General features: G+C 54.8%; 12 protein-coding genes and 1 non-coding gene across 13 annotated transcripts; 9 read left to right on the top strand and 4 right to left on the bottom strand.

The window, feature by feature from the left end:
* Nucleotides 1-567: 567 nt before the first annotated feature.
* Nucleotides 568-2,542, top strand: HMPREF1541_00776 (uncharacterized protein; the record flags this gene model as incomplete). The annotated part of the gene is made up of 2 exons (XM_008713080.1): nt 568-2,203; nt 2,259-2,542. 2 exons carry the CDS (start codon nt 568-570, stop codon nt 2,540-2,542), a joined length of 1,920 nt encoding a protein of 639 aa, XP_008711302.1.
* A 276-nt stretch (nt 2,543-2,818) lies between these two features.
* On the top strand, nt 2,819-4,585 carry HMPREF1541_00775 (uncharacterized protein; the record flags this gene model as incomplete). Its single annotated transcript, XM_008713079.1, has 1 exon — nt 2,819-4,585. The coding sequence occupies one exon, from the start codon at nt 2,819-2,821 to the stop codon at nt 4,583-4,585; it is 1,767 nt and encodes a 588-aa protein (XP_008711301.1).
* Nucleotides 4,586-4,970: 385 nt separating this feature from the next.
* Nucleotides 4,971-5,561, bottom strand: HMPREF1541_00774 (uncharacterized protein; the record flags this gene model as incomplete). The annotated part of the gene is made up of 1 exon (XM_008713078.1): nt 4,971-5,561. The coding sequence occupies one exon, from the start codon at nt 5,559-5,561 to the stop codon at nt 4,971-4,973; it is 591 nt and encodes a 196-aa protein (XP_008711300.1).
* A 653-nt stretch (nt 5,562-6,214) lies between these two features.
* Nucleotides 6,215-7,402, top strand: HMPREF1541_00773 (formamidopyrimidine-DNA glycosylase; the record flags this gene model as incomplete). The annotated part of the gene is made up of 1 exon (XM_008713077.1): nt 6,215-7,402. The coding sequence occupies one exon, from the start codon at nt 6,215-6,217 to the stop codon at nt 7,400-7,402; it is 1,188 nt and encodes a 395-aa protein (XP_008711299.1).
* Nucleotides 7,403-7,759: 357 nt separating this feature from the next.
* On the bottom strand, nt 7,760-9,361 carry HMPREF1541_00772 (uncharacterized protein; the record flags this gene model as incomplete). The annotated part of the gene is made up of 3 exons (XM_008713076.1): nt 7,760-9,003; nt 9,054-9,117; nt 9,170-9,361. 3 exons carry the CDS (start codon nt 9,359-9,361, stop codon nt 7,760-7,762), a joined length of 1,500 nt encoding a protein of 499 aa, XP_008711298.1.
* A 679-nt stretch (nt 9,362-10,040) lies between these two features.
* Nucleotides 10,041-10,838, top strand: HMPREF1541_00771 (uncharacterized protein; the record flags this gene model as incomplete). The annotated part of the gene is made up of 1 exon (XM_008713075.1): nt 10,041-10,838. One exon carries the CDS (start codon nt 10,041-10,043, stop codon nt 10,836-10,838), a length of 798 nt encoding a protein of 265 aa, XP_008711297.1.
* A 1,481-nt stretch (nt 10,839-12,319) lies between these two features.
* HMPREF1541_00770 (uncharacterized protein) lies at nt 12,320-13,054 on the bottom strand (the record flags this gene model as incomplete). Its single annotated transcript, XM_008713074.1, has 1 exon — nt 12,320-13,054. The coding sequence occupies one exon, from the start codon at nt 13,052-13,054 to the stop codon at nt 12,320-12,322; it is 735 nt and encodes a 244-aa protein (XP_008711296.1).
* Nucleotides 13,055-13,356: 302 nt separating this feature from the next.
* HMPREF1541_00769 (uncharacterized protein) lies at nt 13,357-15,075 on the top strand (the record flags this gene model as incomplete). Its single annotated transcript, XM_008713073.1, has 1 exon — nt 13,357-15,075. The coding sequence occupies one exon, from the start codon at nt 13,357-13,359 to the stop codon at nt 15,073-15,075; it is 1,719 nt and encodes a 572-aa protein (XP_008711295.1).
* A 537-nt stretch (nt 15,076-15,612) lies between these two features.
* Nucleotides 15,613-15,716, top strand: HMPREF1541_00768. The gene has a single exon. It is a non-coding gene; the product is annotated as a tRNA-Glu (tRNA).
* A 714-nt stretch (nt 15,717-16,430) lies between these two features.
* Nucleotides 16,431-17,417, top strand: HMPREF1541_00767 (uncharacterized protein; the record flags this gene model as incomplete). The annotated part of the gene is made up of 1 exon (XM_008713072.1): nt 16,431-17,417. One exon carries the CDS (start codon nt 16,431-16,433, stop codon nt 17,415-17,417), a length of 987 nt encoding a protein of 328 aa, XP_008711294.1.
* A 643-nt stretch (nt 17,418-18,060) lies between these two features.
* HMPREF1541_00766 (uncharacterized protein) lies at nt 18,061-19,904 on the top strand (the record flags this gene model as incomplete). Its single annotated transcript, XM_008713071.1, has 2 exons — nt 18,061-18,550; nt 18,790-19,904. The coding sequence occupies 2 exons, from the start codon at nt 18,061-18,063 to the stop codon at nt 19,902-19,904; spliced, it is 1,605 nt and encodes a 534-aa protein (XP_008711293.1).
* A 71-nt stretch (nt 19,905-19,975) lies between these two features.
* Nucleotides 19,976-20,896, bottom strand: HMPREF1541_00765 (uncharacterized protein; the record flags this gene model as incomplete). Its single annotated transcript, XM_008713070.1, has 1 exon — nt 19,976-20,896. The coding sequence occupies one exon, from the start codon at nt 20,894-20,896 to the stop codon at nt 19,976-19,978; it is 921 nt and encodes a 306-aa protein (XP_008711292.1).
* A 1,203-nt stretch (nt 20,897-22,099) lies between these two features.
* On the top strand, nt 22,100-23,889 carry HMPREF1541_00764 (uncharacterized protein; the record flags this gene model as incomplete). Its single annotated transcript, XM_008713069.1, has 5 exons — nt 22,100-22,299; nt 22,358-22,894; nt 22,950-23,215; nt 23,263-23,757; nt 23,807-23,889. 5 exons carry the CDS (start codon nt 22,100-22,102, stop codon nt 23,887-23,889), a joined length of 1,581 nt encoding a protein of 526 aa, XP_008711291.1.
* Nucleotides 23,890-24,374: the final 485 nt, after the last annotated feature.

Here is a 24,374-nt window from a genome sequence, read left to right as displayed (position 1 = left end):
TCAGGTGCTCCTCGCTCGCTCAGCCACCGAGCAGATTTACCGTAGCCAGATGGGCAATGTCTCGATTCGGGGAGCGGAGTCCGCGACCGGTGAATATAACATATGGGATACCCCTGGATGCCGCCAGCCCTGTCGTGTGTGAAGCGGCTGATCAGCGACATCAGTGCTCCCCGAGCGTCCACTTGGCGCCGAACACCCTGTCGACATACAGTGTGACCTTGAGACGGTTGCCTTGTCCAACTGGTCCCCGAACGGCTTACCCCTGCAGTGGCTTTGGAGCCCGTAGTGAATGATGGAAGGGCCGCTCTGCAGCGGGACTCTGGACTGTTTCAACACGCTGCCGCGTTTTTTACTATCTATGAGGCGTGTCCGTTCCCTTGAACCTGGCCAACGGGTTTCGTATCGGGAACTCTATGGATGCTGGCGCCAACCTACTCCGGCGCAGATCCCGACTTCTTGGTTACTTGGTATAAGTTGCGATCGATCACTTTCCCTAGTCTCAATGGACGGCCGACCACGTCTCACGGACAGGACTTGACTGGCGAGTTTATGGCAGATCCACCGCAGATGAATTTCGAAAGCCTCCCTTCCAATGCCCCCAAGGCCTTCCAGGCCGACATCGAAGCCAACAGTGCTCTGGAGCCGTACCTTACCAACACATCAGTCCGGTCTTTCAGCTGGCAGGATGTCAACGTTGTGGTCAAAGACCGCAAGACCAAGCAGCAGTTATCGATCCTCTCGTCGAGCTACGGGCATGTCGAGGCTGGACAGGTGCTCGCCCTCATGGGTCCCAGCGGTTCAGGCAAGACCACACTGCTCAACGTCCTGGCTCACCGAACGGCCGCAAGTCAGGCAGAGATCCGAGGCAAGGTTCTCGTCGATGGACATGTGATACATCGGACCCAACTGCGGCAGCTCTCAAGCTATGTCGAGCAGGAGGATGCTCTGATCGGCAGCCTGACTTGCAAGGAGACGGTGAGCTTCGCCGCAAAGTTCGCGCTCAATTCAAGTACAACATCCGCCGAGCGACACCAACGTGTTGATACACTGATAGAGTCATTCGGACTGCAGAAGCAGGCCGACACCATTGTCGGCACTCCGCTCCAAAAAGGTATCAGTGGCGGTCAGAAGCGTCGTCTTGGTGTTGCCAGCCAGCTGGTCGCCTCGCCCAAAATCCTCTTCCTTGATGAGCCTACCAGTGGCCTCGACTCGGCAGCAAGTCGGGAGGTCATGAGCTACATCGCCGATGTTGCCAAACAACACGGCATCCTGGTCATTGCTTCAATACACCAGCCCTCGACCAGTACATTCGCCCTCTTCGATCGAGTCTTGCTTCTCTCGGCAGGCAAAACCTGCTTCTTTGGCCCGACAGAGCACCTATCAGCGTATTTCCAGAGCATTGAGCGCCCTATCCCAATCCACGCGAACCCGGCAGAGTATCTCCTAGATCAGGTCAACACCGACTTCGCCAAGGACCTCGCTGTGGCCAAGGAACAACTCGCCACCATCCACAACGCCTGGGCATCGTCGCCCGAGCATTCGCAGTTGATGAGGCATATCAACGTGTCGGCCACCGACACCGAGAAAGCCACGGCGATGCTCGACTCACTCCCCACCAAGCAGAGCCCGTCCGTGGCACTGATCCTCATGCATCGCAACTTCATCAAGTCGTACCGAGACCTACTCGTCTATGGGACTCGTGTCGCCATGTACTTGGGACTGGCAATCATGATGGGAACCGTTTGGCTAAGACTGCCGTACAGCCAATCCTCCATACAGCCGTTCATCAACGCCATTTTCTTCGGTGGAGCCTTCAAATCATTCATGGCTGTGGCTTATGTGCCTTCCATCATCGAAGATTTGCACACGTTCAAGAAAGAGCGCGCCAACGGCCTGTACGGACCTCTCTCCTTCACCGTCGCCAACTTCCTGGTCGGCACTCCGTATCTGTTCCTGATCGCGCTCCTCTTCTCCGTCGTGTCATACTGGCTCGCCAACTTCTGGAGCACTGCTGAGGGATTCTGGATGTATGTGATGTGGCTGTTCCTCGATCTGCTGGCGGCAGAGGGGCTTGTCGTGCTGGTCACGTCGATTGCACCCATCTTTGTGGTGTCGTTGGCCGTCACGGCTTTTGCGAATGGGTTGTGGATGTGTGTCGGAGGGTTTTTGGTGCCCATGGGAACCTTGAATGTGTTTTGGAAATGTGAGTATCCTTCCTTTCTCGGTCGCAGCTCGGCTGGGTTTCTAACAGACGGCAGACGTCTTTCACTACATCGACTACCAGGCCTACGTCTTTCAGGGGATGATGGTCAATCAATTCAAACACACCACATACCGCTGTGCTGGCAGTGGAGATGATGTCCAGTGCATGTACCCCAGCGACCTTGAAGCTGAAGGTAAGATTCGGGGTACTGCTGTCCTCGACGCGTACCACTACTCTCACGAGGGCGAGAAGGTGGGACAATGGATCGGGATTATCATCGGCATCATCGTCGCGTACAGACTACTGGGGTATCTGACTCTGGTCATCAAACGACAATAGAGCGACGCTTCGTGGAATGTATCTAGATATCATAGAAATACTCAAGTAGATATCAGGAAGTACAACCCCCACTTCGACGTCATTGGTGCAGGCGGTCCAGAACTTTTTGTATGTCGCCTCCCGCGTGCCGAACTTCGGACTCGTCTCGCATTAATAATTGCACGTCGCAGTTGGATAACAGACCGCAAATCCGATGAACAGACGGCAGACTCGCAATCGCATTGTTTTTCTGTGCGCCACAGCGTAGCATTTCGTTCCTTCTGACTACGCGGCAAGATGAGTGCCATCCTCTCCGCCGACGACCTGAACGACTTCATCTCGCCCGGCGTCGCCTGCATTAAACCCGTCGAGACTCTCCCAAAGCAAGAAGACTACAATCCCTACGAAGTTACCACCGAAGACCAAGTCCAGACACAGAACCCTGCGCCCGCCTCCATTTCACTGACGGACTGCCTGGCTTGCTCCGGCTGCGTCACTTCTGCCGAAGCCGTGTTGGTCTCGTTGCAGTCGCATACCGAAGTTCTAAACACTCTCGATGCTCATTGGGAGCTCGATGTACGGCATTTGCTCGAGACACGGAATGGCGCTGCAAATGGCCATCATGCGCCACCGCCAGATGCGCGTATTTTTGTCGCGAGCGTGAGCCCGCAGGTCAGGGCTAGCATAGCGGCGACTTACGGCATATCCGAGAAGAAGGCGGGATTTATGATCGAACAGTTCCTCAGTGGGTCACAGGGACTACGGATAGGCGGCCAGCATAACAGCGGCTTTCAATATGTGGTCGACACCAATCGTCTGCGAGAAGCATGCCTGGTGCTCGGCGCTGAAGAGGTGGAAGCCGCCATGGCGGAAAAGACTACACCAAAGCCCATTCTGACGTCGGCGTGTCCGGGCTGGATCTGCTATGCCGAGAAGACACATCCCCACGTCCTGCCGCACTTATCTGCCCTGAAGTCGCCGCAGGCCATGTCCGGCACCCTTCTCAAATCTGTTCTCAGCAGGACCCTGGGCGTTCAGCCCTCGCAAATCTGGCACCTGGCAGTCATGCCCTGCTTCGACAAGAAACTCGAAGCCTCCCGCGAAGAGCTCACCGACAAATGGTGGCTAGACTCCGACCCTTCATCGACAGCCATTCGCGACGTTGACTGTGTAATCACATCCCGAGAACTCCTGTCTCTCGCCGAGAGCCGCGGCATCCGCCTCGCCGATCTACCTCTCACCCCCATACCGTCTTCATCACAGCCAGCATTCCCCGACTCAAGGATATCCCGCTTCCTATTCCCCCGACCCCGTCGGCGCACTGAGCCCCAAACAATCCCCGAAGCCGGCTCTTCTGGCGGCTATCTCTACCACGTCCTCAAGACCGCGCAGGCCCAGTCCCCCGGAAGCACCATCACCACACTGCGGGGCCGCAACGCCGACGTCGTTGAATACGCGCTCACCTCCGCAGATGGGAATGTGTTAATGAAGTGCGCGCGCTACTACGGCTTCCGCAACATCCAGAACCTGGTGCGCAAGCTGAAGCCCGCGCGACAGTCCAAGCTTCCGGGCGCCGCGAAACGAGCCCCCACCAAGGACGCCGGCTCCGAGTACGCGTACGTCGAAGTCATGGCTTGCCCAGGCGGGTGCACGAATGGCGGTGGGCAGATCAAGGTGGAGGACGTGCAAGGCGTGCTCCCGGATTCAACCGCGGAGGTCTCGGTGGGCAAGGTGACGCCACAGGCGCAGAAGGAGTGGCTGGGCCGCGTGGACGAGGCTTATTACTCTATGGACGAGAGCGAAGCTGAAGCTGAAGGAGACAACGATGTCGAGATGACCAACAATGGCCCCGCCCCAGAGCACGTGATGGTCAACGGCGTCGATGTCACGGACGTGAAAGATCTGCTGGCTCACTGGGCCAGCGTTGTCGGCGTGTCGATGGATCGGCTGGCATACACGACGTTCCGCAAGGTCGAGAGCGATGTGGGCAAGAAGAAGGCGAAAGATATCAGTGATACGGAACGTATCGCTTCTATTGCCGGGCTGAGTGGTGGGGGCTGGTGAGGGAGGAGGAAGGAGGAAGAGAAACGCAATTCGGGGCGAGTTGCTGCACAAGGGGTCGGAGGTCGTGTTCAAACAGCATTGCAGGGATGGCGTACGAGCGTAGCATTTCGGGAATGGGATATTGGATATATCTGATAGAGGGACAGGCGTGCTTGGGATCCTGGAAACTGACACTTTGTACAGCAGTCATTCGGTTTGGGAGATTTATATACTAGAGAGCGGGAATTCTATCTTTTTCGTATCCTTCGTCACGGTATCCCCACCACACATTTGTTATACAAACACATTACACTGTTTCATATTCTCCAGAAATGCGTTGTGTATGCAATGCAATGCTTTTCGCTGGTACGCTTCAAATGAACGAATAGAACCTCTCTCCCCAACATCACGGCCTCCGCCCCTCCTGCTCCGACCGCCAACGTGCAAACACCCCCTCGTATCCCTCTCCCATCTCGCCCACGCCTTCACACCTCGCCGCAACCACGCCCCACGTCCGCTCTCTGACGATGCGCTCCACGCCCTCCTCCTCCCTCAGCACCCGGGCCAGCTGCTCCGTGCGCGGCTCACGCGGGAAGAAGCGCCCGCTGTACGGATCGAGGCGCTCGTCCACCACGCGCTCCTGGCCCCGTCGGTTGTAGACTTCTCGCGAGACGGCTTCGGGGTCGTCCGGGTCGGGGCTCGTGGCGACGCTGGCGCAGTAGCGCAGCACGTCGGCGCGCGCTTTCCAGCTGGGGAAGATTACGGAGGTGAGGAAGGGTGAGCAGGTGGTGGCGGGGAGGTTGTGAGATGAGGGGCCGGTGCGCGTGTGTGTGGAGGAGGGGTCGAAGGCTGGCGTGGAGGGTGTGAGCAGGCTGTTGAGCGAGGTGTTGATGGGGTCGTCGATTAGGGAGCGAGAGGTGCGGAGGAAGGCTCGGAGGTGGGTGGTGGAGAAGCATAGGGAGGGCGTTAGTGGTGGGGGTTGTGTGGGTTGCGACATGCTTGGTTGGTGGAGTGGTGGGAGGGAGGTTCGGGGCTCGAGAGAGGGTTGGGAGCGAAGAGGTGGTGAGTGTAGTGACGGGGATGAGGTGGGAGAGGTTGTCCAAAACCACGCCAGATTGTCGGTCGTAGGATAGTGGTGGTGGTGGAGAGATGTAGATTAAAGATTGGTGGCGAGACTGCGCTGATCAGCTCTCCGGGGTGCACGTATGACAAGTGGTTGTGCTGTTCTTCGAGGACCTCTGATGCTGATCACAAGGTCCGACAACGCCTGCAATGGCTCCGCGGTCGGGTCGAATTCAAGAGCAATGGTGGCAGAAATGAACTGAGGTGAGGTGCAGCCTGCACACTTCGTAGCGTCGTAGTATACGTCATTGATTGGCCAACGCGTAAAGTGCATTACGAGACGCGTCGGATGAGTCGAACAGTTTAACATTTGTAGCACTCTCTCAACTTCCAGATAGTCTTCGTCTTAATTACAGATTACGCGTAGGGCCTAAGAGCTCTGGCAGGATAGTGCGACCGAGCATCCGAAGGTGTACGCCCATGATAAAAGCACCTCCTGGCTGTCTCCTATTCTTTATCCCCCGAAGCTTGGGCGCTGCCTCGAAGCTATCACCAACCAAGCTCATCAAGTTCTGAACATCTTCCATCATGCCTGAAATCGCTGAAATCGCCCGTACTGTGCATTATGTGCGCAAACACCTCGTCGGCAAAACTATTGCTTCTTGCACCGCCTTGAACGATGACAAGGTCTTTGACGCCAAGTATCAAACTACAGGCCCGCAATTCGAGAAGCACATGATCAACAACACCATTAAGGACGTCGGCCAGCAGGGCAAGTATTTCTATCTCATCATGTCGAAGCCACCTCATCCGGTTCTTCACTTCGGCATGAGTGGTTGGTTGAAATATAAGAACGAACACACCTACTATTATCAGCCGAAAGAAGGCGAAACGGAACCCGAAGAGTGGCCAGCAAAGTACTGGAAGTTTCATCTCGAGACTAAACCCGCCAAGGGTGAGGAGAAGGTCGAGGCCGCATTCGTTGATTCTAGACGCTTCGCCCGCATCAAGCTGGTTGACTGCCCAGGCGACCAGATCCGACAGCATAAGCCACTCAGTGAGAATGGGCCTGACCCGGTCATCGACAAAGACAAGGTCACTGTCGAGTGGTTGAAGCAAAAGTGTCACAGCAAGAAGGTGCCTATCAAGGCAATGTTGCTGGATCAAGCCAACATCAGTGGAATTGGCAACTGGGTCGGAGATGAAATTATGTTCAATGCAAGAATGCACCCAGAGCAATATGCAAACACCTTGACCGATGAGCAGATTGAGCAGCTGCACAAGAGTATTCACTACGTCTGCGGTACAGCATGCGAGTTATTGGCCGACTCGGAAAAATTTCCAGACGACTGGCTGTTCAAGCATCGATGGGGTAAGGGCAAGAAAGACGCAACAAAGACCTTGCCAAGTGGAGAGAAGATACTGTTCCTTACCGTTGGCGGTCGGACCAGCGCAGTAGTGCCAAGCCTCCAAAAGAAGACTGGCCCTGTGGCGAAAGACATGGACGAGGCAGAGGACCCGGACGCTGAGCAGGAGGATGAGAAGCCGAAAAAGACCAAAGGCAAGGGAAAGCTGAAGAACCAACCCGAGATGAATGGCACTGCAGCACCAGCGGTCAATGGCAAGAAGAGGAAGGTCAAGGAGGAGGAAGATCAGGTCGAGGAGAAGAAGCCGGCGAAGCCAGCAAAAGCTATGAAGAAGGCCAAGGCGGATGTTAAGGCAAAGGCTGAAGTCAACGATGGGAGACGACGATCAAGTCGACGTAGCAAGGCCTAAAAGGACTGTGAGCGTGTGCTACTACGGATCTGTATCAAAAGGACTGGCTGAAAATAGTGATGCAAAAAGCCTCCGTTACGAGAACTGGGACACTGAGACATCCTGGATGCCTTGTTGTACTCGGATTTTGCCCCTGCGCTTTGCAGGTTGTGTGTACCACTTATTTTGCTGCAGAAAAACACTGAAAGTCTATCGGTGTACTACAAATCGAACGAGGCCATCATCAGGGAGTACAGGGGTGGTGGTGAAGATGCACTCAATTTCTATCTTATTATCCACCACCTCGATGAACACTGCAAAAACGCGACTTTGAATCAAAACCAAGACCAGAAACAACACAGCCCAAACAACAATTGCTCACAAGCGATGCATCGCCGTGGCCTTCCCAGGCTCCGCTGAGGTGATCTCCTCATCGCTGCCCCGCCCTCCACAACCATCAGCCTGATCCAGTGCCTTGCGATACGAAGGCAGGACACATAGTGCGACGGGGTAGGTCAGCACAAACGCGAAGCACGCCGACACCAAGGTCCACGCCATGCTGATGCCCACCATGTCCGTCAGCTTGCCCATGATGACGGGCAGGATGCCTCCTCCGGAAATGCTGACGATCATGAGCGTCTCGCATGTGGGCGTCCACTCCTCAAAACCAGCGGTGGCGCTCTCGAAGATCATGGGGAACGACGGCGCCTCAGCAAACATGACCATGACAGCCATGGCGATGGCAGTGCTGCCTGTAACCACCACACTAGCGCCGGTGAACGCCACAGCGCCAGCCAGGAAGGCGAGCAGGACGTACCGTGGCCGAAAGATCTTGGGGAAGACCACGGCGGCCGCAGCAGAGAAGCGTCCCGCGACAAAGGCCGCCTGTGCCACGCTCATCCAGTTGGCGGCCCAGCGGTCGGAGGCACAGGCGTTGATCTTCATATGCTCCATAAAGAATTGTGCGAACGCAACCTGCAGGCCGAGATTGACGAAGTTGGCGACCACACCCCACCACACGCGGCTGTGCTTGACGCTGACCAGGGGATGCCGCCAGAGCTTCCAGCCGCACGTTGTCCTGGGCGACTTGAGAACCGCGACTTCGGGGACGAGACGCGTGCGGAAGAAGAGGGTAGCCAACACCAAAGAGACTCCGAGAACGATGGCGCCTATTCCACGGTAGAAGGTGATGACACTACCGAGCTCGGCGCAGCTGCCGGTCTTGTCCACGGGAGGTAGGCATTTGCCCGGCGTGAAGGGGTCGGGCGCCGGCACAACGTTGCTGCTGTCGGGCGAGAAGACAAAGGCGGCCGCAAGGAAAGGCGCAACGACGGTGCCCACGCCAGCCATGGCCTGTGCAACGAGGATGCGCAGAGTGGCATGCTGGCGAGGACCGCAGTTGACGGCGTAGGCGTTGGCACTGCGCTCCAGCATCGAAACGCCGATGCCGATGACGAAGTGGCCGCCCGTCATGCCGCCCAGGGTGCAGCCGTCGGCACCGAGAGACATGAACATGCAGCCCAGGCCAACTGTGAAAAGACCGAGGAACATGCAGAGGCGGTAGCCGGCGTGCTTGATGAGGGGCCCAGCGAAGATCGTGGGCCCAACGAGGTAGGCCATGTCTGCACACTTGTGTTAGCATCAGTGGGTGGATCGCAGAGAGAATACTCACAGTACCCGAGGGCTAGCAGTGCGCCCTCGTCGCGGCGAGCCGCCATCGCAATACGGACGTGGTACTGTGGCTGTCAGCGACATTTTCCTTCTAATATGTTGTGCAGGTACACTGACATTCATCACGTCAAGGAGGCCGTAAGTCAGGCCCCAAGCGAAGAACAGCAGCGACGCAATCGCTATCGGCACGATGGTCTTACGGGGGTCGGTGATCTCACTGACTGGCCTGCCATGCTGGACGTCAAGGGACTTGATAGCCTTGACGGCCTTGCCGAAGGAGGAGGAAACGGAGGAGAGAACACAGGCCATGATGAAGAAGAGGATAAGTGACTTGATGAGTGAAGCAAAGGGTTCATCCACGGAGATCAGTAAAGAGCAAGTCTAGTCAGTATACTCGAGTGAATGCTCGAGAAGAAGAGACCGTGTATGGAAAGCGTTTTTATAGTGTTATGGGCATTCAGTGAACTTCTGGTACAGGAAAAATTTTGCATAGCTAATGCGTGTTTTGAGGGCTGTACCAGATATTTGAAAGTACTGCCTAAAGCATGTTAAAACTGTTCGGCTCAGGTAGAGCCATCCTCGGGCTCCGTTCTCCCAGTTATCTGGTACCAGGGAGAAGTAAACAGGTCAGGCAGTAAATGTTGGTCCAATCAGGATAGAGAGGATACTTGGCGGCACTAAACTGCATAGAGTATCTCAAGACCGAAGCCGGCGACGATTCGCTTCTTCTCTTCCTGACTGACCGCGCAGAAGTGACTTGATATCACTATCGTGCGCTTTCTGAACAATTTGACGTGGTTGTCCTTCAACGACAATCGTACTTGAGACTACTGGGATTCAGTGCGTTGGGCATACCTTGGAAGTCCTCGGATAAGCTTCAGCAGGCTGCACTGAGTACCTGCAGCTTCCCCCAAACGGGCTGCGATCTCTGGCCCGCAAGGCTACTCTCATTATCTCGTTTTGCATGTGGAGGCGTGGGCTTCGCGTGATGGCTGCTCCACCACCGCTGAAGGTGCTAATGCTCCACGGCTACACACAAAATGGCCAGCTCTTTCGCGCAAAGACCCGAGTACTGGAGAAACGCCTACAGAAAGCCTTTCCATCCGTTACCTTGAGCTATCCTACGGCACAAATTCAGCTGAGAGCGTCAGATGTGCCGGGATATGATGGGAACGGGGTAGGGTCGACCGAGGCTTACGGCTGGTGGAAGCGGCGAGATGACTCGGACCCTCCCGAGTATGTCGGCATCGAAGACGCTTTTGACGAGGTGGCCAAGGTTCTGAAGACGGAAGGGCCCTTCGACGGCGTCATCGGGTTCTCTCAAGGTGCATGTATGGCGGCTGTTGTTGCTTCTTTACTGGAGGGCCAGAGCAGACGGCAAGCGTTCAAAGATGCACAGTCAAAATCTACGCATGCCATCGCCTATCCGAAGTCATTTGAGGATCTCGACCACCCGCCACTGAAGTTTGGTATTGTCTATTCTGGTTTCGTGCCTCCTGGCGATAGGTATGCTGCCATCTATCAGCCCCCGATTACAACACCCATGTGCCATTTCATCGGCAGTCTAGACAGCGTGGTTGAAGAGAAGCGGACGCAGGCACTTGTCGATGCATGTGGCGGGACCGACATGACTCAGGTTGTCGTTCATCCCGGCGGCCACTTTGTTCCGTCTAGCAAACAGTATCTCGACGTTGCTGCAGCGTTCATTCAACACCAAATGGTACCGAAGAGTTTACAGAATGGCGAGAAGGAGGAGAGCGTGGAAGACATGGATGTGCCATTCTGATGCTGGCAGTCCGCGCAAGGCTGCTTGACTTGATGATACCCACTAGACTACGCAACTAGAGCCTAGACATTTCTAGGGTGTACCAGAACAGTAAATCCATGTCGATATGACTCTTTCGTCAATTTGGAGTCATGACTGGTGAGTAACGTGTCTGGAGATCCACCACTTGCCACCAGAAGAATTTGGCTATGCCCAGACTTGCCTAGCGCCACTGTTGCCGCCAAGATTGCACACTCCCCATTTTGCTCGACATATTTCGCCTTCCACGCCTTCGACACCTGCAGCGCAGTCGATCTATCCCATCGCCATCTACCATTTCGACGACCGAAAGCTCACCTACGACTCCATAACTTCAGCCCAGTCAAGCCAAACAACAATTCAACACCGCCAAAATGGTATGCACCCCATTTTGCAGATGATGATGCTTCGAATTTCACCCCTCATGCACACGACCGACCTGCATCCATCGAGCCGCACATACGTCCATTGATACTCGGCCAACAGATGCTAACATGATGTCGCTAGGTTCTCGCAGTTGACCTTCTCAACCCTACTCCTCAAGCTGAGGCCCGCAAGCACAAGCTCAAGGTACGAAATTCCGATCGTCACCGCACTTTTCGGTCCTAACCTTATTTTCACAGACCCTCGTGCCTGCTCCCCGATCATTCTTCATGGACGTCAAGTGCCCTGGATGTTTCACCATCACCACTGTCTACTCTCACGCCCAGACCGTCGTTGTCTGCGCCGGTTGCTCAACCGTCCTGTGCCAGCCCACCGGTGGCAAGGCCCGCCTGACCGAGGGCTGCTCCTTCCGGAGGAAGTAGATGTGTCGCTGGAAATACTAGGGTGACGACAACTGCAGATAGAAGATGGATTCCGACATTTTCGATACACCATGGAGTTCCGGATATCTTGCAAAAGATGATATGATGCATTTGCGCAGGGGCCTTGGCAAAAGGCCTTTGAGATCGGATTCAAGCACGATACCTTTTTTGATCAAAAGAACCACGAACAATGGAGAACGAAAAGTCTTACTCTGCAATGGGATGATGGAGGCAGAGATCTGGGACTGCATATGAACATTACCCCGCTATGGTGGTGTTGTGATGAAGGCAGGTTCTGTTTCGAGGAGGCCGTTGACCTTTGCATTTTGAGGCTGGATGATGGAGCATAGCCCAGATATGTGTACTCTTAGTACCTTTCGAGCAAATCAAACCTCTGAAAACCTCAACGACGCTCTTTCGTAGTAGCTACTTCTGTCGTGATATCATTCGCCACAACTGTCCACCTACGCATGATCTTCCCATCTTCATCGTAGCCATTGTCTTGCCCTCAGCTAAACCGGAGATCAGTTTTCTGGCGGCTATATGGCGCTGTTGCTTAGCTGTCGCTTGTGTTGTACGTCCTGACTCGCTTTTCCGATCAATCATAGCGGGTCAAGACTCGGGGATGTTGAGCTCTTGTCTTATCATGCTCTTGCTTCAGCTGACCCCGAACTCCTTGATGATCTTATTGACCATTTTCTTCTGCGCCTTTTCATCCATGTCCCTCGCATCCATCTCCTCCAAACACTTTCCCACGCCGCACACGGCCCTCATATTCTCACCACAATCGACCCAGACTTTGCCGTTCCTGCCGATACACATCTCGAAACCGCCCTGAAGTTTCGAGCCTAGCTCCTCGGTGAAGCTCACATCTTGCCGTCTCAACAATCTGTCGGCCAGGCCCACGCTGACATCAAAGACCATGCCACCCGTTATTGGCCCCAACCCATCGGGCTCTGCCTTTCCTGTCTGGGGATTCACGCACGAGATTTCGATGTCCATGTTCTTCTGCACAAAGATGATCTTGGCGTAGACGAGGTCATTGTTCTCCAGCTTCGGCCTGGTCTTCTTCGTGGCGCCCTCGAAGTTCAACTGATGCAGGATTGCCTGGTGTCCGTTGGAGCTGAGGTAGAGATGAAAGTACTCTTGAGACTGACCTCGCACTTGCGCAATTACCAGGTCTCCAACTTTCGGGACGTATCGCGCCCGGGGGGTCTTGATGTATGCTGCTTTTTTGCGGTAGTCAACTTCCAAGGGTCCGGCTACCGAGCATTTGTGATCCTCAGATCCGGGTTCTTGGTAAAGACCATGGCCAATTTTGCGCTTTTGGGCGTTTGGCAGCAGCTTTGACGGCACTAAATCGCCTGGGAGGAATATCTGCGGCGACTCCATCTTCGCCTGCTGCAGATATGTGACTCCTCCGTGTTACTTCTCTCTTTAGACAGGATATAGAAAGAAGGCAAACAGAGCAAGGCTGGTGCTTCGGCGGCTAGTTTTTCCGTGCTCCGGCCGGCTGGGATATTTTTTTCTCGAATGCCCGCGAGCCACATGTTGGAACCGCAGGGATTCATTTTGCTCCAAGGACTTTTCCTTTCTAGACTTGCAACTTGGGTGCTTGTTTGCTCGGTTCACCTCTGCGGTTTGAGATTCTCTCGTCCATATTGCCGTGTCAACCATTCTCCTACGTCTTCACCATGAGTGACGAAAACGAAGCCCCCGCCTCGGGCTCGCCTAACCTCTACGCCATCGGTATCTCGTTTGGAAATTCCTATAGTTCGATCGCCCACATTTCCGGCGAGGGCAAAGTCGAGGTCATTGCCAACGAAGAAGGTGACCGACAGATCCCTTCCATCCTCTCTTACATTGAGGGCGAAGAGTATCATGGAACGCAGGCCAAGCCCCAACTCGTTCGCAACAGCAAAAATACCATTGCCTACTTCCGAGATTTTTTGGGCAAGGACTACAAGTCGATAGACCCTACGCCAGCCCACAACTCTGCTCACCCGATTGAGGCCGACAACACCGTCGCATTTTCTGTCCGAGACTCCGAAAGCGAGACGCCTAACAACGTCTCAGTGTCAGAAGTTACTACCAGACACTTGAGGAGACTGAAAAACTCGGCTTCCGACTTCTCTGGCAAGACTGTCACCTCTGCTGTCGTTGCCATCACGACAGATACCAGCGATGAGCAGAAGGCTGCGCTCACCAAGGCTGCGGCGGGTACTGACGTCGAGATTCTACAATTCATTCCCGAACCCATCGCCGCTCTCCTCGCCTACGACTCTCGCGCGACGGAAACCCTTTCAGACAAACTGGTCCTCGTCTGCGACTTCGGCGGGAACCGATCCGATGTTGCCGTGGTCGCTTCAAGAGGCGGCATGTACAGCATTTTGGCCACTGCCCACGATTACGAGCTCGGAGGCGCGCAGCTCGACCAAGTGCTTATGGACTACTTTGCAAAGGAGTTTGAGAAAAAGCACAAATCCGATCCCCGCAAAAACGAGCGTGGCCTTGCCAAGCTAAAGCTGGAATCCGAGGCTGTCAAGAAGGCACTTTCGCAATCCGCGACTGCAACGTTCTCGGTCGAAAGTTTAACGGACGGTGTTGATTTCCGCTGCCCTGTCAACAGGACGCGGTACGAGCTGCTCGCTGGCAAAGTGTTTGCACGCTTTACAAGGCTTATCGAAGAGGTGCTGAAAAAGGCCGACCTGGACGTGCTTGACATTGACGAGGTTGTCATGGCCGGTGGTACGTCGCACACCCCACGCATTGCGAACAATGTGCAGGGCCTCTTCCCAGAGTCTACTACGGTTCTTGCGCCTGCCACGTCGACATCATCGTTGAATCCTTCCGAGCTCTCCGCACGCGGTGCAGCTCTTCAAGCCAACCTGATCCAGGAGTTCGAGAAGGAGGATATTGAACAGAGCACACATGAGATGCTCACCGTCACCCCTCATCTGAGTAGTGCCATTGGTTTGCAAGTCAGCGGGCAACCTGAGGACTCCTTCACTACGGTCATTCCGCCCGCGACCGCCGTTCCCGCAAGACGCACTGTCACAGTCGATGCTCCAGCGGGCGATGTCCTCGTCCGGGTCTGCGAAGGCGAGCGTGAAATCAAGGTCACCAAGCCAGAGCCCAAACCCAAAGAGAATGGAGAAAAGGACGAGGAGGACGAAGACGAGGATGTCTCAGACGAGGAAGACGAAGATGAAGAGATCCGTGAGAAGCTCTGGAAGGCCAAGAAGACGCTTGCCGAGCTACAGATTCAGGGCCTGAAGAAGAAGGGCCAGATCGAGGTTACGGTACACGTTGATGCGGACCTCAGTGTGAGTGTCACGGCACGGGAGAAGGGCGCCAAGGGCGGTGTGCGAGGGCAACTGAAGGCTGCTGTCACTGCAAACGGTCATGCTTGAACTATCGATGTAGACGGGTCGTGAGCGGAAAAGCGATATGCGCTGGAAGAAAGCATGGCGAGGGCGTTTTTTCGATACCTGCCTGACCTACCTGGCCTGGAACCTGATAGACACGAAATGCAAATCTGGTAACGAATCCCATTTTGAGATAGAGTTTCATGTGCTGATTTCTGTGCATGTATTCGTTCGTGAAAGCGCAAGGGAAGGTTCCTAGTAAGCTCGAAATGAGCGAGCGTAGGTAGCAGCTGGAGATGGAGAGGCTGCGGAATGGCCGTCAGGCCGACCAAGTTGACGGGTGGATGGAGTCGACAGGACGGTCTCCCGAATTAACAATAGATCACATTCGTGGGCTTTTGCTGTGAATGGTGGAAGAGCATGGCACGAGTTTTCTAGGCCAAGACCCCTAAATTTTCACTGATCTTAGTTGCCGAAACCCTGCTTTGTTAGGGCCCCTAGGCCACGAACTTCGTTCACGTCTTGTGTATGATTCATAGACTCATACCTCACATTTTTCTTTCACAATTCGCGCAGAGCTTCTCTCTTGTGGTGTAATGGTTAACATCTCCGGTTTTCATTGAAAACCACGTTGATCTCGGTACTGAGTTACCCGGAAGCTCCGGGTTCAATTCCCGGCAAGAGAATTACTTTTTGCTATTCTGATCAACTATAGATGAGTTTTTGGTTGTGAGGGGTCTACACATGAAAGAATGAGGGAAGGGGAAGCAAGATCAGTGTGATATCACGCCAAGTTTGTGTCTTGACTCCACGGAAGTACCCGGACCACAGCTGTCTCACTTTCACGAGTCGCATGGTGGAGATCCGACGTGTATGATCGGATTTCAAGAGGCAGGGGCCACACCTGTGTATTGCTGTATCTACTCCGTACACGATACGTCTCGCGGTTCAGAGGTCGAAGGGCACTGTAATCAGTCGACCGCACCCGGTATGCTCGCAGATGTGGGGCATGCCTGTGCTTCAGTACCTCAAAGAGCAATTCTGTGGTCATTAGGTTCTCTCCCCAACCTCAAGAAGCCAGTGAGGGCATCTATCTGATGGGCTTGCAAAACCATGAGCCGGCCACGTGTCAACAGAGAACGCAGGAGTAGTGCACGATCATCAGGTGATGGATGACGGCCGCTATCCGCCAAGCAAATCACTGCCTGAAGATCTTGCTCCGGCAATCCGCATAGAGTTGGCAATCGGTTGGCGGCAGCCTCATATGGCGACGGACGAATTTCCCCGCCATAGGAGACGGGAAGTGAGTTTTGCACGGGGACGAAGATATGTAACGACTTCTCACGACCACGAGATCTGCCCTTGTGGTGCTCAACGTCCCCGACAGTCAGTCATAGACGATGGGATCGCTAAGTCCACAGCTATACGACCAGACGGTCCACACGATTTATATACCGGAAGATGTCCGCAAATCGGGGGTTGCAACTCCTGAAATTATAGCAGAAGGCGCTGCATTCTTGCACAAGGACGGTATCATCGTGCTCGACAATGCCATTGATGTGGCACATGTCGACGCCCTGAACGCCAAACTCACGCCGGAGGCTTTGGAAATAGCCAAAAACCCGGACCATCACTTCAACTTTGGCAAGCACACCTCGAACATGGACCAAGCACCCCCACCGACCAAGGACCTGATGTTCAAGGACATCTGGTGCAACCCTTTCGCCGCCGCCATACTCGCCGCCGTCCTCGGTCCACGGCCCGTGGTACACTACGCCAACGGAAACACCGCCCTCAAGGCTGGCCCGGACGGTCGACAGCCCGTCCACTCAGACTGCGAATTCACCCACCCGGCCTACTTCTCCTTTGCCCAAGTAATCAACATCGCCCTCGTCGACACGTCGGCGCGCAACGGCGCAACGGAGGTCTGGCCGGGCTCGCATCACGTCAGCGTGCACGACGCGCACGTCTCGGGCAAAGACAACGAAGAGCAGCTGCCCATCAAGCCGGAGCTGCTGGAGCTGCGGCGCCGGCATTCCCCGCCTGTACGAGCCTGCACCAAGAAGGGCAGCCTGGTGATTCGCGATCTACGGCTGTGGCACGCGGGTATGCCGAACCTGACGGACGAGCCGCGCGTGATGCTGGCGTTTGTGGCGCAGCCTGCCTGGTTTCAGGCAAAGAGCAAGATACTGTTACCGGAGAATGTAAGGGAGATGGTGGAGGGGTGGGGTGGGGAGTTGCAGTTTGATGCTGAGTATGTGCAGGGAGAGGTGGACCACAAGACGCTGCGCAGTGAGGGTGTCGATTTTGATACCAAGAGCGAGGCGTTGAATCGTTTTAGGGATGAGTTGAGCAGGTGGCCGGACTATACACCACGGTGGTATTGAAGAGAGGATAACAAGCACGGACAAGGGCATCGCAAAGCATACGGAATGCCGGGAGCGGTACATCTCTGCAGCGGATCTATTCACGCTGCTGCCTCGATATACTAGTACTTGTACGACGGACACTTCTCAATCGTATCAGGCAGTGATTGCTTGGCATGGGTCACTGCCGATGGCGGTAGTACCTTGTACGAACAATATCAGCATTCTCAATCTAGCTTCTTGATGTCAGCAGGTGGTCCTGTGAGTTTTGCTGGTAACCTCGCCCAGCGACGCCGATAAATAGTCTGCACCGAGTAAAACGACGGTAGCCCTGTTGGTGGGCGTCCACGGCGCACCCAAAAAGCGCCTAGCTTACTTAAGCTGGCCTCTTCGTCGCTGTCTCTTTGATCGCTTAGCTCTCCCGACAACCTGCCGTTCACCTCACTGTATCGAAGCGATGCAGTTCCGGAAGATCATCGGGTGCATGCACGCAATTGTGTGCATCAGCTGCTCCGCCAGGGTCAATACGCCTGCGACCTCCAAGCGCTACTAGCACTTGCCTCGAGCTAGTCTGGCTCACAGCAGAGCTTCTCGTATATTAGGATCTCTAAACTGGCTATGTCCCATAACCAGATCTCAAGGCTCGAATCATACTCAAACACGGATGGCGCAAGAATCTGTTCTGTATCCCGAGGGTCCGCTCTTGATCGTTGATAAGGGAATGCGCAAGAAGGCGCACGACAGTCCCTATGAATCACAACCGTTCGCGGTATCATCCAGCGATGTCAAGGTCTCAGTGTTGGGCGCCGAGTCTGCGACTGATGGCCTTGGACACCTGAAAGCAAGTGGTAAGGAGCGAAAGCCTGCCCAAGTCCGCAATTTCCGCTTCGTTACCAGTGACGACGAGCCCAAGCGATCACGGAAGCGACCAGGGCGACCACCGAGGACGATACTGGGAGATGCTGCCGGGCAAGCGCAACAGTTGACTGAAGCCTCCTCGTCACCTCGGGGCGTGCTCACTCAGTCACCTGCTCAAGCATCCAGTGTCTCTACAGGCGACCTTCCATTGATCTCCGCACCCCCGGGCTCGGCTTCACCCTTTTACGGACTCCATGACAACGCCAATTCACCGCTACTGGAGATTTTGCCGTACTGTAAGTCATTGCCACACTCTTTAAGCAAAAGAAGGACTTGTCGGTGTGATAATCGTAATTACTTATGGTCTGTCATCTCCGACCTGGTGGTCTTCGGCCTTCGGGAAGGACAGCTCAATCGTCTCGACCGCAGTACCGCATGGACATCAGGGCGGAGAAGGTAGGCTGGAGGAGTTTACGATCTAGACCGACAGGCTCTCGTACATTCAAACCATTGACACTCGCTAACTGGTGCTCAGACAGTGATATGACTTACTTCTTCTACCCCCTCCAAGGCTACTTGCCGCTCAAATTTGATCCAGTCACTACACTGTACCTACCTGCCGCCTTGCGAGACGCCTGTATGCTCAGTTCAATAGTCACTTCGGCAGCTGTTCGTTGCGAAAAGCTACTTGGTTGGCAAGTACCTGAAGGCACGGACTTCTTGCAAGGAGCTATCCAGGAATTGAGAGGGCGCGTTAGCTCTGGCAACATCACTGACGCAGTCTTGATGGCAGTCACATGCTTCTTGCTTCGCGAACATGCCGCGGGGCGGATCGACAAGTGGCAGACGCATACCAACGGCCTAATCAAAATGCTTGAAATTCGCGGAGGGATGAAAAGTGTCGATCCTGGCTTCCATCAGAAGATCTATCGCGCTCTGATGAGCCCAGCGATCGATTACTTGTCGAAGCCTCGCTGGCCACGCCCTCAACGAACTACACCCTCGTTATACAGTACAGTCTTTCTGGCGGAAGGCAATGTGTCCTCGCTTCCGATCCTCACGGAGCACAATGTTGACATGAGCCTCACCGAGGCTCCGGCTACACTCCTGCATTTGCAAATGTCTCTTGATCCAGACCTCTTCGATTCTCTGGTCAGGCTACAACAGCTGGCTGACGCGATCAATCGGGCCATCGAAATCTCAGCGCCCATCGACCCATTTTCTCTCGACCAAGATATCATGACTGTTCAGTACGACCTGCTTAGCCTCGATGACACTGTGTTGAGTAGGCTTGATACTGCCTGCAAAATGGCCGCATTGATCTTCACCAGAATGCTCACACATGAGCAGCCATTCGAAATCCTCGGCGCACAGACTCTTCCAATAGCGATGTTGGCAGTCCTTGACACGATCGAAATCGATTGGGAAAACTCGGACCTCAAATTTTGGTGCTGTTTCATGGGAGCGCTGGCTGCGCAAGATACAAATAAGCGAGAAGCGTCTTTGCATCATCTGAGGTCATGTTCGATATCACTTGGTGTGGTGGATTGGGAAAATGCCCGATTTCTCCTTCAGAGAGTTGCGTGGGTATCTCCAGCGTTTGATCAGAATGGCTTCGATCTATGGCAGCTACTGGACAGTGTCCCATAGTGAATCGTCAAGGTCTGAATTACTCACGACACCCGACTTCAGTCGTGGGACCGATCCTAGACTACTTACGCTCACAACCGAGACTTGCAGCGATCAAATTCTGCTCCATCGAGAAAGCGGTTAACATGATGGCCGAAGAGCTCGGCATATTGCCACAAGAACCCATGTCCAGCCTTAGGGTACATGATCAACTGGGCGTTCTCGAAGGTCTTGTACAGCTCCCAGCTTCGATATGATGGTATCAAGAGGTCATCGTCACCGTTTGCGACCAGTACCGGAATCTTGATGTGGCTCAGTTTGTCGAACTGGTACGCCGGGTTGGGCGCTAGAGCGTCTCTCGCAGCCTGCCACTGCCGCTTGCCTCCGCCTTCCTTGTCCAGCAGCTTGAGGTTCACAGGTTCTGCTGTTCGCTCAGAGACACGTTTCCAGTACGCATCGAACTCTGCTTGGCCATGGTCATTGTTGTAGAAGAACGAGTAGCAAAGTGCTCTTTTGCCCTCGTCAACGGATACAGCTTCAGACAGAGCTTTGACATGGGTAGGTGGACCTGGCTCGCGCGGCCAGAGAGTGCCCGGGACTTGCTCGCGGGGCGGATACACGGCGTCCGTCCCTGCACAGATGAGTCTCCGAACCAGGCCCGGCCCAGTCAGGGGAACCAGCTGTACTGCTCTGCCGCCCATCGAGAAGCCTAGCAGATCAATCTCTTTGTGGCCGAGAGCGGCGACCAAGTCAATGACAGCGTCAGCCCACCCTTGATAGCTCTCTGGGACCAGTCCATCGGTGCGTCCGACCCCTTTCGAGTCAAAGATGATGACGGGTCGGCACGCTGCGAGAGTGTTGAGCAGCAGCGGATCCCACAGGTCCATGTTGGCACGATAGTGGATGTGCATGACGAGAGGCACGCCCGCATCAGGGCCGAGTCTTCGAAAGGCATATCTGATGCCTGACGAAGCTGTGACATATTGAGTTATGGCCGTCTGCGCTGTTGTCATTGCTGCCGTTCGCCTGCGGCGAAGGGATACAGGGTTCGCTAGGCTATATTGCCGAATATATAGGCTGTAGTAAACTAACCTCGGCGTCAGCAGGCCACGAGTGCTCGTCATTAGGGTACCCGACATATCCAGACTTGGAGATTCCGAGCTGTTTTCGGTATTCGCATTGCGGTACAGCCCACATAGCTGTAGAAGCGTGTGCATTTAATTCCCAAACGGGCAATTCTGGCTATAAAAGGTCTAGGGGTTTCGAAGGAGCCATGCTCGCACGCTTGAACACAACGTCCCCGTTGCTGGACAACCGTAAGCCTGCAGAAATGGCTGCTCTTCAGCTTGAGGAGGCATTAACGTTTGATGCTTTTGCAATTGCCTGACAAGCATCACTTGCGGACTGCAATTTAGACCTCCTCATCGGCGCAGGCTGACATGGCACCGAGGGTGCCAGGACGCAGCCTCGAGGCTGGCCAATCGACACCCGGCGCTCATCACCGCGATAGACCCGTTTCGGCTGCGCATAATACTGAGCTGACCCCAATCCACCCCTGGGCGATTATCAATTGCAGTTCGCTTTCACGAGTCCAACCAGGTCCAACCTCCGTACCACCCTTCCCCATCACACCGTTGCAGTGATATCGCACGGTATCAGACTGTGCCTCGGAGCTAGTCAGGACGACTCATGCAACCTGACTAGAGTCTGGACCTCGTGTACCGACTCTCATGCCCGGAGAGGATGAGTCAACCCCGCTTCTTGAAGCCTCTCACGACCAGATGCCCCCAGAGGTGGGAATAATGATCAGGCAAGGTTCGTCTCTTCTATCCAGTTATGAATACATGATTGTCGGGTCAGCTCCAATTAGCTTCGTGAAGCATGGGCAAGCTCGCGTGGCGGGCGCTTTGTGGCCCCGGTCCCCTCCTGAGCTAGCCAATGGCCCCAATGCCGCCGGCTCTCGCTTGTGGGGGGCGGGGGTCCGGCGTTCTGCTAGGGAGCTTCCCAGCCTGCAGCGCTGCCTCCTCAGATGAAGCTTGGGTTGTGGCACGCTGTTATCGCGCATGATACTCCCGTATCAATGCCACTGCAGCGGGAATCATTCTTATTGTCCTCCTCATGTCTCCTTATCATCCCTTGTACCCTCTACACAGCTTGAGGCCATCGACCACGTTTGCCGATCCCTTTGGCTTTTGGAGGCGTTGAAGCTCACTACGATGGCGTCTCTAGGGCATAGCAAAGATATCGAAGTCAACAAGGATGATGCCGCCATGATTGCGGCTGCTCCGCTGGAGGAAATCAACAATGAGGCACGCAAGGCGTTCGAGGCTGAGCATGCGCTCAAGTTCCTCGACGCCGTCAAGTTGTATCCGACGGCTGTAGGATGGGCTTTGTTCTTCTCGCTGGGTGTTATTATGTGAGTGTCTCTCTGCAACGGATACAGATTCATGTGTTTGGCTGACCATGCTATTTAGGGCGGCCTTCGACCCTCAACTGCTGGGCAACTTGTACGCCACGCCGGCGTTCCAGCGCGACTTTGGCTATCTCTACGAGGGCGAATGGATCATTTCGGCCCCTTGGCAGACCGGCCTGAGCATGGGCTCGCCCATCGGACAGGTGGTGGGCGCTTTCTGCGCCTCTTACCCGATGGAGTGGTTCGGGCGCAAGAAGACGTTCGGCGCCTGTGTTATCATCTCCGCTGGCTTCGTCTTCATCCAGTTCTTTGCCCGTTCGCTACCTGTTTTGTTGGCAGGTGAGCTGCTGGGCGGACTTATTCTGGGAACGTACGTGGTCATTGCTCCGGCATATGCTTCTGAGGTGTGCCCGACCACCCTGAGAGGTGTACTGACCAGCTGCATCAATATTGCTTTCGTCACCGGACAGCTACTGGCCAACGGTGTCATTGCGGGAACGTCGAAGCTGGACTCGCATTGGGCTTACTCGGGACCTTTTGCGGCCCAATGGATCTGGCCACTGGTTATCCTTATTGGGCTGCCGTTCGCGCCAGAGAGGTATGTCAATGATGATGATGATGATGCTTACTGACACCGACTGACGCACCGACAGTCCGTGGTGGCTCCAGCGTAAGGGACGCTTCCAAGAAGCCGAGAAATCCCTCAAACGCCTGGCATCGTCGAAAGTCGACATCAAGCCGGCACTGGCTATGATTATCGAAACCGACAAGCTCGAGCGGGACATGGAAGCAGGGTCGACCTACATGGACTGCTTCAAAAAGATCAACCTTCGTCGGACGGAGATCTCGGTGGGTGTCTATGTGATTCAGGTGCTGTGCGGTATCTACCTTGTCGGATACGCCACATATTTCTTTACCCGTAGGTCTGGCGCCTTGAAATGTTTTCAAAATGCTGACAAGTTCTAGTGGCTGGTCTTCCTACCGAAGACTCGTTCAACATGGGCGTGGGCTTTCTGGCATGTGGCTTTGTCGGGACCTGCCTCTCGTGGATACTACTCATCCACGTGGGCCGCCGTCGCATCTACATCTGTGGCCTTGCCATGCTGGCTCTGCTCCAATTCATCATCGGCATTCTCGACTGTGCACCAAACTACAACAACAATAAGTCCTTCTCGTGGGCTCAGGCGGTACTGATGCTGATCTGGAACTTCATCTACGGCTGGTCGGTAGGGCCTATCTGCTTCGTCATCATCTGCGAAGCCTCTGCGACGAGGGTGAGGAGCAAGACGATTGGTATCGCAACAGCCGCGCAGGCAACCATGGGGATTGTCATGACGGTGGCGATTCCGTACATGATCAATCCTGATCAGGCGAACATGCGGGGAAAGCTGGGATTCTTCTTCGGGGCGCTGGCGACCATCTCATGGGTCTGGGCTTATTTCAGAGTGCCCGAGTTTAAAGGTATGTTTGAGTCGTGGTTTTGAAGGACTTTCATTGACCATGCCCGCAGGCCGAACTTACGAAGAGCTGGACACGATGTTTGAGCGCGGCGTTCGCACGAAGGACTTCAAGAACTATGTGGTGGAGAGGTAGAATGCTAACAGCAGCAGCCGAGTGTCGAGGTGGATGGCAGAACGGCTTCTGTAGCCACGCAACCTGGAGCGACACGATCTGCGAATCCCACCCTAGACCGCAGGGAAGAAAGGATGGTGATCTTTGGATCTGTCAGATAGCTGGCAAAGGAATCCATCAATCGCGTTTCACGGCCTGCTGCACTATTAGCCACCCGAGTCCAGTTAAAGAAGGCTTGGCTTAAAGGCATGCAGCTAGAAAGCATGACGTGCAGGGGGGCGCCCGCGATTGAATGCAGCTCCAACTTCGATATGCCTAATTTTCGACCTGGTGACTTGCTACCACCCCGCTTCACGTGTAGATACCTAGTTGCCCGCATTATCTCCCTACGATACTCTCATCACTGGCTTTACTCCTCTAGGCGCCTCTCCTCGACTCTGACACCTCACATGAGGCTATCGAATAGCATGCATCGCTAACGAACCCATAGCTGTCTCGATATCTGC

Source organism: Cyphellophora europaea (assembly GCF_000365145.1).
Source record: "Cyphellophora europaea CBS 101466 unplaced genomic scaffold supercont1.1, whole genome shotgun sequence".
In the NCBI taxonomy this organism is placed as follows: domain Eukaryota; kingdom Fungi; phylum Ascomycota; class Eurotiomycetes; order Chaetothyriales; family Cyphellophoraceae; genus Cyphellophora; species Cyphellophora europaea.
This window is presented reverse-complemented; position numbering and strand designations above follow the sequence as displayed.